The 13,767-nt window shown below is 46.4% G+C and overlaps 1 protein-coding gene across 2 annotated transcripts in view; it reads right to left on the bottom strand.

Annotated features, from left to right (window-relative positions):
• The window catches only part of MAPKAPK3 (MAPK activated protein kinase 3), a 75,817-nt gene extending 73,099 nt beyond the window's left edge, over positions 1 to 2,718 (bottom strand). Inside the window, exons 1-2 of one of the 2 annotated variants that reach the window (XM_048858137.2) lie at positions 2,558 to 2,718; positions 452 to 798 (exon numbers count right to left, since the gene is read on the bottom strand). In XM_048858137.2, coding sequence (XP_048714094.1) covers positions 452 to 676 — 225 coding nt within the window. In that variant the 5' untranslated portion in view covers positions 677 to 798; positions 2,558 to 2,718. The remainder of the gene's footprint in view (positions 1 to 451; positions 799 to 2,557) is intronic. The other variant, XM_048858136.2, reaches the window with a different exon arrangement.
• Between the last annotated feature and the right edge of the window lie 11,049 nt (positions 2,719 to 13,767).

Below are 13,767 nucleotides of genomic sequence, written 5' to 3'. Positions count from 1 at the left end.
TTCCATCAGAACTGTAAGTCTTGGACTCCAGGATCCAAATTGCCCTTTAGTACTTTTTTTAAAGACGGAAAACCAGAAGAGTGGCAATACACATAAAGGCATCAGGCCCTAGACCTATTGCAACAGATTCCTGACTGTTGATTGCATAGTATCCATATAAAAAACCCTGGCTAAACCACTCAGGAGTTGGGGTTTTTCAGTCCAGGTAGAAAAGCACAGTCAGTTATATAAATGATAATTGTTACAGAAACTCACTCAGGAACAGTCTGAAAAAGACCTCTTGAGTTTGGACCAACATACTGCTACACTAGACTGTCTCTCTACATATCCAAGAATCTCTAATACATCCATCTCTGTTTTACCTAGGCATCAACAGAAAAGATGGCCTTCTATGGGATTTTGAGATATGAGCTTTGGCCTCAAAAATGTATACAAGGAAATGTCTACGTACCTTTAAAGCACATTTCTGCTCTGTCACCTTGTTAAAACACTCCAGTACTTTGCCATTAACACCCAAACCTAGCACCCGTTTGGAGAGCTTGTAGTCATCTGTAACTGCATGTTTTTTTATTTCTCCCCAGACATGGACAGTTCCCCCAGGCAAGGATTTCACATTGCTCTTGCTGTCCTCATGACTCTCTGGCTGGGGCGCCTGCTCGCCCTCACTTTGTTCCATAGCACTGAGAAGTTAGAGGTTACAGAGGTAGACACCAGATCCTCAGTACGATTTCCCCCCAACTCAGCAGATCAAAGCAAGTGCTTCGAGGAGTCCATTTGGTTGTATTTCACTCAGTTTTCCTAAACAAGAACGCAAATAAATATTAGCAATGTACTTGGTAGAATCAAACTCCGCTCCTACACAAACTCCTCTCTCTCCTCCCTTCTTCATATTTAGACATCTGGCAATACCAGACTTACAAATGACTGAAGATGGCTGTTCACATCAGAAAAGTAACTTTCACCTATCAGCATAAAGAACTTGACCAAGTTGCCTTGAATCATTTATTCACAGGTAACAGTCAATCACTATTTATCTACACTGTGGCAGAGCCTGAGGCCTGAGCCATGGACCCAGACCCCACTGTGCCACGTGCTGTACAAACACAACAAAAAGATGGTCCCTATTAGGGTGACCAGAGGGCAAGTGTGAAAAATCAGGACATGGGGTGGGGGGTAATAGGTGCCTATATAAGAAAAAGCCCCCAAAATCGGGACATCTGGTCACCCTAGTCCCTATACCCCAAGAAGCTCACAATCTCTAATAACAAATGTTGAAGACAGTTTTACCTATGATCTGAGTATCAGCCTTACAGGACTGAACAGTGACTGAAAGGTTCAAAATCACCCAATTAATTACAGGCCTAAGTGAACCTGGTTTCAAATGAGTCACTGATCACCGACTCAGGAACAGGACTTGGTAGAGAGATAGAAGGAAGCCCTAAATAAGATGTTGCCTAGTTGCCCTGGTACATAAGCTGGAGAAAAAGCAGGGGGGAGGGTGTCCCCAGCTGAGGGGCAATCTGACTATCCCAATGCACAGGTCAAAAGGAAGAAATTCCCAAGATATAGGATTGAACAAGTTGCTGGGAGAAGGAAGCCCACAGCCAAGGGATTACCTGGCAATTCCAGTGCAAGAATAGTCCCTAGGTGAAGACAGATTGGGGGGAGAAGGACCTTAGGTGAAGAATCACCTGGCCACTCCAGTGCTGGGTCAAGAAGAGGGGCAGGTGATATCCATGTATTTCATTTCACCTAAGGATATACTTGGCTGCCCTGGTGAAGAATTCAGGGGTGGGGTAAAACATGTGAGGAGTTATGTGGCCATGCTGGTGCACAGGTCAAGGGTATGGGGGAAGAAGGCCTTCAAGTGAGGGTTTACCCAGCTGCTCTATTGTAGAATTCGAGGGGGTGAAGGCCCTAGATGAGAGGTACATGACTACCCCCAATTCAGCATCCAAGACTGGGGGGTGGGATGGTATATGTGGAAAAGCTGGCCCCAAGATGAGGTGGTAATGACTGCCCTAGTGAAGAATCACAGGTGAGAGCCCCAAAGTAAGAAGTTACCTGGCTAACCTACAGCAGACTGGAGGAGAGGAGACCTCAGGTGAGGTGTAACCTAGTTACCACAATTAGAGCACTCTGGGGCATAGGAGGAGGAGGATTAACCTGGGCTTCCTCTGGGGCACAGTTGGGTGGCAGGTGAGGGCCGCTCTGGGCTTCCTCTAGGCCAGGTCACAGAGGTGGGGGGAAGGACAAAAGAGTGGGCCCACCTGGGTTTCCCCCAGGGTCCTGCCAGGTGGAAAGGAGGGGCCCAGGTGAGGACCCACTTGGGTTTCCCCCAGGGCCCAGCTGGGAGGGTGGGGCTCAGGTGAGGGCCCACTTGGGTTTCCCCCAGGACACAGGCAAGGCCCAGGTGAGGACCCATCTGGGCTTCCCGCAGGACACAGGCGGTGGGAGGGGCAGAGCCGGGCAGGTTACCTGGCTGCCCCGCGCAGAGCTAGGGGCGGGACGGGCCCAGGTGAGCCTGCCCGCCGCACTATTCGGGGGGGGGGGTTACCTTGATGTGCCCGCCGCAGGTGAGTTGGGGGGGCGGGGCTGGTACAGCCCCGGACCGCCTCCCGCACAGGGTCCGGCGCGGTCCGTACCCCCAGCAGCCAGGAGAGGCGGCCGCTCATGTGACGTCCCGGTCCCGCCTTCCTGCTACAGCCGGTCCCGGCGGAGACACGCGGCCCGGGGGAGTGGCAGGAGCACGTGGTGCGCCAGCTGTCGGGGAAGAGGAGGGAATGCACAGGGTACTAGCCAGGCGGGGCGGGGGCACAGGGTGCCAGCCAGCCATGGGGAGTGTGCGTGGGGGGGTGGGGGATGCACAGGGTGCCAGCCAACCATGGTGGGGAGTGGGGGGCCACGGGGTGCCAGCCAGCCGGGGCAGGGGGGATACACAGGATACCAGCCAACCATGGAGAGTGGGCTGTGGAGGGGGAGATGCACAGGGTGCTAGCCAGCTATGCAAGGGGGGGGGGGGGGCACGGTGCCAGAAAGCCATGGGGAGTGGGGGGGGGGTGCACAGGGACCAGCCAGCCATGAGGGGAGAGTGGGGGGGGGGGGAGGGTCAGAGATGCACAGGGTACCAGCCAGCCAGGGGGGAGTGGGGCACACAGGGAACCAGCCAGCCAGGATGTGGGGGGGGGATACACAGGGTACCAGCCAACCATGGGGAGTGGGCTGTGGAGGGGGGAGATGCACAGGGTACCAGCCAACCATGGGAGTGGACTGACGGGGAGACGCACAGAGTACCAGCTAGCTGAGAAGGGTGGGGTGCATAATGTACTAGCCAGCCAGAGGTGAGAGGCACAGGGTACCCTCTAGCCAAGGGGGGGAATGCACATGGTATGAGCCAGGCAGGCAGGTGGGGAGGACACAGTATACCTGCAAGGTGGGGAGAGGGGGAACCACACAAGGTACCAGCTGGGGGGGGGCACACAGGATACCTGCCAGCCTAGGAGGGAGAGCGGGGAGCAAGCACCAGCCTCTTGACTAGGATATATGCAAAGGGCAGGGGGCATTAGCCACAGGGGCATTGCCAGGTCAGACACACAAGATAGCAGAGGAAGAGGTGGTATCATGAAGGGGTACACATACCTTCCTCCTGGAAGGAGGGACACATTGCCAGGGCTGTGGGTTGTGGTAGGGAGGGACACAAGGATTATGGGTTAATTAGTTGGATGGGGGAACAGGCAGAAATCAGCTTTGAGGCAAAAAGCACTGAAGCAAAATCCCCTCCTGGTAGAGAGCAAAAGGGTGAGTCAGAGGGCAGGGAGAACCTTATCACTGGTGAGTGAAGCAGGCATGACTAGTAGAGACAGGGGAATAAAAATAAAGACACAAACCCACGCTGAAGGCCCCCGTGCCTGCTGTAATGTAGCACTGACAAACTTCATGAGGGTTCTTCCTTAAAATTGTGTTTGCTTTTTTTTTTTGGCAACACTTGTAATGCCAATAAAGTATTGCTCACAGAACTGATAAAGCTATAATTTTCCATGGGGAGCATTATGACTCAATTCTCCTTTGCTTTCTTCTACAATGGGAAATTGAGGTACTGTATTCTCTGCTGCTGCAGCTCCCCCAGAGGGTACGATGGTAGGGAACAGACACACCTGGAGTATTTTTACCACTGTGTCCAGTAACCCAGTTCAGACCATCTCTAATCAATATGTTCAGACACTGCAGCAGCCCATCCTTATAGGCACCCCAATATTGTTCACAGTAGCATAGCTGAACTTGATGGATTTTTTGCAAAGTGACCCTTGGGTGGACAAGGCCCAGTTGTCACTTCAGTGCCCGTTTGCAGATGCAGGCAACATATACGAGAGAGGCAATAACAAAAGAGCTGTATTTCTTCCTCACTAAGAAAGCCAAGGACATGCTTCTCCAGCAGCAGGCAATCAGGCTTGCATTGCATACTCTGAGATGAAAGGCTCCAGCACCAGCTATATGGCCCACCCTTTAGGATGCAAGGGGAAGGAACTACTGTCACAGTAGTTACATGATGGGGATACCATGCATGCATGATGAAGCTGTTAGAAGACCAATGAGCAGCAGACCAAAACTAGAAGGGGCTGTGCCAAAACCTGAGACCCTAAAACATCAGCAAAGGAATTGTCACTCCTTTCTTAGGGCACCCTCAGTTGTAGAGAAGGGTTACTAATGGCAAAGAAGCCTAGCTTACAGACGCTTTTGCGCTGTTCCCTTAACAGATGAGTCAGTAGCTGTATCAGTGCAACAGGTCCTGGGAAGAAAGACTATATTCCAAAAAAAAAAAAAAAAAGGGGGGGGGGTAGAATCTCAAGTACCACTGCCAGTAACACTCTTCCTTGAGGCACAGATTGATCAGTAAAGGGGAGGAAACCACTTACAAAACGCAGCTGCATTAGCCTTCTTTGAATTTTGGTAACACTCCACTTCTGATATGGTAGCAGTATGACACCTTCTGGTGATAATGGGCATATCTCTAGAACAAGTCCAACAGCAAACTGGTAAAGCATAACAGGGAAGATTGAAGCAATCTTCCCAAAGCCTGCATCAAGTTTGTATCCTGCACCTGTTATTTTAAAAGTGAGAAAGGATTGTCACATTCAGTCTCAATAAAGTCGGTTTATTAACCTGTAAAATTTCTTGTACACAGCTAAGCAAAAGGAATCAGTAAAGTGATTTGGACAGGCTTTATCTCCATGGATACACAGCTTACTGGAATATTCAACATGGATATCCAATTCACACACCCCCTCCAACACACACACAACCCTCCTCAGCTGTGCAATGTTTCATTACACATCTGAATGCTCAGTCAGGATATTAAAAATATGATACTTCTCACACCGTCACTCATGACTGTTGCACAGAGTGCTGTTATGTGGATGTGAGATGCTGAGCTTTTTGTACATGTGAAGATATTAATCATTCCATTGAAAAATAGCTATTTGTTTCAATGCAAGGATCTCCATGTATCCATTCCTTAGGGATTAAAAGGGAGATTTCACGTTTTACATAAAATAACAGCATCTGCAATTATAGTGGGTAGGATAATAGTTACAGTGGTTCATGAATCCCCCAGAGTATAAAATGGGGTTAACATAGCAGGGTGCAATTCCAGAGCAGGCCCCTGTGTGGTGTGGCACTGCAGTCAACCTGCCTCAGTTTCCCTCCTGGGTTTTCAGTGACTCAGTTTCTGAGGTGGCTTGGCCTTCTGGCTAAGTCCAACCCTTCTGGGGTAATCAAAGTCCAAAGAAAAACATCAGTCTTCTATCTTGGACCTGCACCAGTCACATAACAGGCTTTGGCTTTCTATTCCCAGGCTCAAATTCCAGCCCTCCTGGGCTCTGGTTAGTTCCTTTTACCTCCTCTTAGCAACAGCTGTTGCTGCACTCTCTACCAGGATGGTAGCCTAGGGAGAACCCACACCCTCCCTCTGCCATGAATTCCCAGACCTGGAAATCCTAAATAATCAGTTTTTTCTGCCCCTCAAGTTGTCCTGTTTCTCCTTCCCAGCGCCTCTTCCTCAGCCCAAACTTCCTTCTGTCTTGAGACAAGATTATCACAGCCCCCTCCCTGCACAGAGACTGTGCTGTAATCCTCACTGGCTTCCCTAGTTTACCCTTTTCAGACTCTTCCCTCCCCCCGTCTTTTTACCTGCTAAGAATTGTAGGCATGTTATTAAAGCACCTGCCCCCATTCTGATGAAATACTTACCATTAAAGAGGTTTACCTTGGCACAGGGGTTTGGCAGGCCCCTGGGCCTGACACCCCTTAAAAGGGACAGACCACATTGTTACAGTTAGGAAGAACCCTCTGCATTTGGCTGTAGACATTTAGGTGCACTGTAGTGGTTATATACCTTCCTCTGAAGCATTGTCAACTATCTGGGTAGTATGCATTATTAGATGTATCCTGTCTGTTCTAATATACCTTCCATTTTCTGTCTAAGGTGTTTATATAGAACCCATTACTGTATGATCTGAGCACCTCATTGTCTGATGCATTTATCCTCAGTGCCTGGGAGATAGGAAAATACTATTATCCCTATTTTACAGATGGAGAGAAGTCTGTGGTGGAGCATGGAATGCATCTTGGGTCTCCCAAGTCCCAGGCTAGCACCCTATCCACTAGACAGCCCATCCCCCTTCACCTCCTCTTGGGCAGATGGACAGGATTTAGACTCAAAGCATGACATTTTTCACTGGTCCAACATGCTTTTAACGTGTTGAGGAGTCCAGATTCTACTATTGTCTGAGGTGGTCTCCCTTAGCCACATTGAGCTATTCCACCGAAATGCTAATGTTGGGAACACATCGGTTAGGAGCATCCAGAGATCTATAGGCCTGTTTCTATTGACTTCAATGAGATCATGCCCCACAAGAAAGAGGTTTCAATAATTTTGGGTGCATAAGGCATTAACTAGTTCAAAGGTGTAGAGTACAGGCTGCAATTACTGTGTCATTCTGTGCACAATTCATTCATTTGTGCCTCCAAGCTATTCACTCCCAACTACGAGCTGGTCTAATTTTGAGTGCACGCACCTCACTGTGGATCAAATTAATTTAAGTGTTTTATTTAGCCAGTTCATTTCTTTCCCTCTCAGTCCTCCCCAAAAGTTACCTTTTGTATGCAAGGAGAAAGCTATGTGTACCTCACGAAAAGCAAATGTGGTAACAGTAATCACTGAAATCAGCATCCTCTGACAGGCATTAACATTTAGCTGTGATCACAGCTGTATCACAGTGTTCATGTGTTAAATTTATTACAGCTGTTTCTTCTTTGTATCAAAGGTCTAACTCTGATAGTAAGAACTGCATTGTTCTGCCTGACTTTGCTTTTGAGCATTCCTACAGTATGCAAGGGTGTGTACAGTAAGTTTGTTTGGTTTTTAAAGTGATTTTCAGGATCAAAATAGAAGTTGGATTTAAACAAGTTCAGAGCCCTGCCTTGGAGCAGCCAGAAGCAGAGTATTCCTACATGGTTAGTCTTCTCTCCCTCTCTGGGCCCCTCAATCCCCATTTTGTTGCAGCAGCATTTACACTAATGTGTACACTAAGAAGTTTTCCCTGATTTTTCCCACCTGTGCAGCTCTCACTATCCATAGACAATGTGCTGACAAATGCTGGTGTTTGAAGCATCATGTCATGATGACCATCCTGTACAGAATTAAGTGACATGGTGTTTAAATGCAGACTACTGCCTGGAAGCCTGTCTATACCATCTGTCCCACTGGTGGGACAAAGAGGGACTGTCTAGTCATGGCTCCAATCTCAAAATATGAGCCATACAGCCATATTTGATGTAGAGAAATGACCTTGCCATAAGACTCACATATTGGGAAGCATGAGAGATGAAGGAGAACTGATGGATTACTAGATCTGAACTCCCACAGCAATGAGAGTTGTCTACCATCACTATGTTGAAAGATGCAACTAGAGCCACTGGGGAGTGATTCCAGCCACAAACTTCCCTTCATTAACAAAGTAACACCACATGGTCAGTCATATCAAAAAGTGCTGAAAGGTTCAGCTTGATCAAAGCAGGCAGCTAACCCTGTTTAATGCTAGCACAAGATGATCTGTACCCTGCCCAGCACAATGTCAATCACAAGAGAAGGCATGAATCCAAAACTGGAACCTCCCTAGGAAATCACTGGTGTTAAAGTACATCTCTGGAGCCCATAAGGTGCATCTTCAGCCAAAAAGTTAATTAACAAGTCACCATTTCTCCTAACCAAGTATCATGAGAGACTAATAAATGCACACAGTACAGAGTTGCCCATACAAAATAAAATGAAGGAATGAGATTGTGGTCTTCCACTCTCTGACGTTTCCTGGTTCTAAACAAACTAGAGAGGAACAGTCTTTTCATAAGTGGCAAACAAATAGTTCCTCAAGAGGACAAATTTAAATAGCAGTCCCTTATAGGTAGGTGTTATGAAGTCACTATTTGAAGTGCTGTATCACAGAAATAGCTCTCAAGTACTGGTTTGAGTTCATGGCTGGATGTTAGTAGGATATATTCTTAGCAGGTAAAGCATGTCCTTTTGCAGAGAGCCAGAATAGAGGCTATGCACCACTTACATCTTCAACATATGGCCTGAGTGGTGCTTTGTAAGAGGGTTTTATAGTCCTCTTCACAGGAGTGAGTTTCACCTTTTGTATACTCTGAAGAATCCCTTCCAGCATCAGCACAAGTATTTAATAGCTCACCACTTGGGGCTACTGAATCCAAATTTGTTGCCAGAGAACAGAGAAGACACTTGTTACCTTGCTCAGCACAGAAGTTGCTCTTTTTAGGCAGGTTTCCCCAACACAAATAGTTCACCCAGTTAGTACAAAGTCCTTACAATGGGTTGTAATAATGTTCTTTCCTTAATACTGTTAAATCAAAAGTTCCTCTAACTTCCTTCTTCAGCAGGCTGTTTTTAAGCACTTGTGGAGTGTAGCCACTTGCCTCTAATGAGCAACTCATGACAGCTACAGACACCTGTTGCTCATAGAATGAATCCTCTCCTATTAAATCCTTAAAACTCCTTTTCCTCCAGAACAGGAGCTTATTAAACCTGATTTCCCTTCCCACTTAGTGCTTTTCATTTCGTGTTAGTTTGGCCGAAATGAAGGAACCAATAATCATTTGTTTTAGGCATAACAGTGTTACAATGATTCAGCCATACTGAATAATTCATGCTTTTTAAGGTCATAATCCATGCAGCTCTCTGTGCTGGAATGACCATTCTGAAATTCTTTTGATCATAAAATCCTGACTTCTCCAATGTAAGTACGGATATTCATATGTGCAATATTCTTCTCTTGAGCCAGTTAACGTTTTATAATTTCTCTGCCAAGCTTTCTGAAGGAGCAAGCATGTTGGGTCAAGAAATACCTGAGGATGCAGTTTAACCCCACCCCACACATTTGGGGCAAGAGAATAGAATGGAACTTCTGTACCATCACGTTCTCTGCACCTTTGGCTGTAGAAACCTCTGCAATATGTGCTGTGCTGTGCCCGCCCTCAAATATTAGTCTTAGATTTCCTGGGGACTGATGATATTAAATGTGATCCAGAAATTGCACTGTGGATCCTACTGCTTCCCTTGTGCTTCTGGCAGGTCTAGTGGCTTAGAATCCTTTTGAGATACTAATGAAGGGGATGCTGACAGGCCCACTACAGCTGAGAGTGCAATGGGGCATTTTTCTTTTGGATAGCATTTTTTTCATTGCTCTCTGAAGAGCATTACTGTTGCTGGATAAGAGCCCAGCAGGGGCAAGAGTCCTTTCATCCTTATTTAAACAAAACAAACCTAAGCATGCAAGTTAAATATTAATCCAGGTTTCACTCAAAATAAACCACAAATTTTAATCACAGAATTTAAAAGTCAGCCTGTTTCTGCCGTGGCCCCAAAACTTGCAGTCCATGCGTGGTGGTGGTGGTGAACAAGTATAGGTCCCAATCCTGCAATGATCTGTGTGCCAGCAGACCCCTCAGCCTGCATGAAACCCCAGTGAGGCTCTAGATTTTTCCTGTTGGATATTTGGTGGTACTCTTTGTGACATTATTGACATGAACTGTGACCATATAGATCATTGTTGCAACCCAGGTCCTATAGTTGCACCAAATCTTGTACAAAGGAGGTCAAGTAAAGTGTCTATAGGAAGGTTGTAATTTGCTGGTTATGATTATGCTGTGTGTATCATTTTTGTATTTGAAGTTATGAATATTGGCTATGTATTTGTATCTCAATGTGTTTGATTCTAAGTAGCCTCAGTGAAGCATTTGGTCAGTTTCTTGAGAAAGGACTATTCTCAGTAAGTGCCCAATCAAGAAACACTTAACTGACAATGGACTTTGGGAGATACCAATCCACATCTGAGCTTTCCTGGGAACATTCAAACCAACACGTAAACAATGGCATTGGCCTGCAAAAAGCTGAAATCATTCATGGACATGTGACTTGCCCAGGTGGCTACAAACTCCATCTTGTTGCTGTGACTTTGCACAGAAAAACAAAGGGGTTTCCACCCACAAGAGAGAAAATATAAAAGGCCCTGGAAGCCTCTCTATTTTGGTCTTCAGCTGGCTCAAGAGATGGCCTCTCCACCCCAAAGAGATGACTGAAAGAAACTGGAACAAAGGACAATAACTATGGGGGTGTGAGTGATTGCTGGATCCAGGCCATAAGCCACAACATTGGTCTGAAAAGGATTGGGCCAAGATTAGGAAGGTGTCTAGTCTGTGAAAGAAGCTTATTGGGACATCTCTGAGGGCTAGATTTACCTGTATTCAGTTTCCTGCTGTATTAGGCTTAGACTTGCATCTTTTGTTTTATTTTGCTTGGTAACTTACTTTGTTCTGTCTTTTATTACTTGGAACCACTTAAATCCTACTTTTTATACTTAATAAAATCACTTTTGCTTATTAATTAACCCAGAGTTAGTGACTAATACCTGGGGGAGCAAACAGCTGTGCATCTCTCTCTGTGTTATAGAGGGCGGACAATTTGAGGTTTACCCTTGTGGTGCGGCAGTGCCCCACCCCCAGGCCAGACTGGGCTACAGCAGGCCAGAGCAACTGCACAGACAGACAGCCAATCAGGGCTGAGCAAGAGGCAGCCAATCAGGGCCAGGCTAGGCCCTATATAAAGGCTGCCCAGGTGAAAGGCAGGGAGTCTCTCCCAGGCCTTCAGAGGGTGAAGGTCTGTCTTGGTAGGGGCAGATAGGAACTCCAGCCCAGTACCTGCCAGGCTGCAGGGCCTAGGTAGTACAAAAGGGCCAAAGGGGAAACGGCCCAGGGAGAGAAGGAAGGCTGCTGCCAAAGGATCCCTGGGTTGTGACCTAGAGTAGAGGGCAGGCCTGGGTCCTCCCCCTTGTACTACACCCGGCCGTTAGAAGTGGCCATAGCAGACTGCACCTGACCCCCTGATAGAAGGGGTTAGACTTTGGGGATGTGGTTGGCCACTGTGGCTGGGGTGAAGCAAAAAGACTGCTGTTAATGCCCCTCCTCCCCCAGAAGGAGGTGAGCATGGATTAGGGGGCACTGCTGGAGGGCAGTGTCCTGAAGTGGATGCTGCGAGAAGGGAGCAACACAGGTCTGGATGCCAACAGAGGGCAAGAGATGGACGGGACACCACCAGCGGAGGGCGCGCCACATGGACTGAGCTAATTCCCAGAGTTACCAACAGGAGGTGCTGCGGTGGTGAGTCCCAACACCGTCACAACCCTGTATAAGCTTTATAAAGAGTAAAACAGATTTATTTGAGGTTTGGATCCCATTGGGAACTGGGTGCTAGAGACAGGAGCAGTTGGTGAGCCATTTTCAGTTATGTCTGCAGTTTTGGGGGTGTAGGTCAGACCCTGGGTCTGTGTTGCAGCAGATTAGTGTATCTGGCTCAATAAAACAGGGCTCTGGAGGCCCAAACTGGCAGAGAAAATGGGCTCCGAGGTAGTCTCAGCACATCAGGTGACAGTCCCAAGGTGGTCTCTATGACTGAACTCTTCTCATACTGGAATTTTGTCATGTTTATACTATTTTACATTTGCTGCCATTTTAGATTTTTTTTATCATCCCAAACTAAAAATGAATAATACACATGATTTTAGAACACGAGGCAAAGCACTTATCATTAAGAAGTCAAAATTCTGATGGCATACAATGTAGGCAACAAGATGACAGCACTTAGCTTCCTAATTACTCACTGCGGAGCCAGAAGAAGGTATAAGTTTAAGTGCACTTTCCATGTCAAAAAAACTTCCATCGCAACTGGTAATAACTGGCTCTTACCAGACTTGACTTTCCTTTACCAGGGCATAACTTGTATCTCACCTTATACATCACCTTTGTATCTGGTCCACTAACTCAGAGGGCAAGGGAGTCTAAATGGGTGATTAAGATTTCAACAGCTGAAGGAAGAAACATAGCCAGGAGAAGAAGAAACAAAACAAGAGGATAAGAAAGTGCACTTAAACTTCCACTTTCTTCTGGCTCCCCCACAAGTTACATTACACCAGTTTAGATCCCTTTACAGTTATGCATTGGTGAATGGGTGCCAGTGAGACTGAAGGACTCTGAGTCTAACTCTTGTAATGGAATCTAGTTTACCACTCTTTGAACACCACTTCTGAATTTGGCTCATATTCTGGAGTGGTGGTGTTCTTATATTGGGCAATCATTAGTGTCTCAGCCTGGCAGGTTGCTGTGCTCTCCTCAGCATGCTTTGGAGTGGTAGCAGCAGAGTCTGTGTTTAACTCGGAAAGTCTGTGACCTCACACCATCTTACAAGCCCGTTACAGCAGCTTAGACTCATAAGCCAAATTTATAGGTGCTGCATAAGGAGTAAGAGCAAAGTTCTACATTTGTCAGGATCTGTAAACCTATGGGAATTTAAGTCAGTTTATAGGCTTCTAGAGGGGTCCTAAATTAGTGTAGCATACACACTGAGAAGAGCAACTTAGTTCTCCTCTAGATTTTCTTAGACTCCCCTCTAATTATGGCCTGCTATTTACATTTTTTTCACAAGTTGTTTTTTTAAATATCTGAGTGCTCCGTTTTGTGCACTTCTGAGTTGATTGTTATTGTAGATGGGTGAGTGATTGGATACAGGAATTGGTGTGGGAGTGTCCAATTAGAGTTCACCTAGGTTTATAGGGAGGCAATAATATTTAAACAGAAGGGGGGAGGGGCTAACTTTGGCTATCACACATTGCATGTCGCTTTCACTCTGTAATATCCATTCAGTGATTATTGAGAAACATCTGTGCTCTGCACCTGTTCAGACACTGTTTTCAAGAAAAGCAATGAGATTTCTCATCCCACAATCATCCGGAAAGCCAGAAGATCTAAAGTCCTCATGTCTTCCTTCTCTTATGCAAACTCTGAAGTCATCTAGGTCTTTGTCTACAAATAGTGAATTATTCAGAAATTTATCCTTCAGTGGCAACTTCCTGAGGGGATAATGGTAGTTTCAATAAAGAAAACCCCAATGGAAGAAAACATATTGACTTGTTTCTTTCGAATATCACCTCCTCTGAGCAATCTCTCTTTTTTTTGTCTTGTGGGAACTCCACTATCCAGGCTGCGTGATGTAGGCTGTCACTAAGCAGCTGATACACTCTACATTTTTTGGGATCAAGTGAGGACAGATCTTTGGCTGACTGGGCAATTACTATACCCTTGTTAAACTTTCCCAGGAGGTTCTTCGGGAAGCGATGCATCTGTGATGGTTGTAGATAGTGACAG

This window comes from Caretta caretta, chromosome 7, assembly GCF_965140235.1.
Source record: "Caretta caretta isolate rCarCar2 chromosome 7, rCarCar1.hap1, whole genome shotgun sequence".
Taxonomy (NCBI): domain Eukaryota; kingdom Metazoa; phylum Chordata; order Testudines; family Cheloniidae; genus Caretta; species Caretta caretta.
Note: the sequence above shows the minus strand (reverse complement) of the source record. Positions and strands in the feature narration are given on the sequence as shown.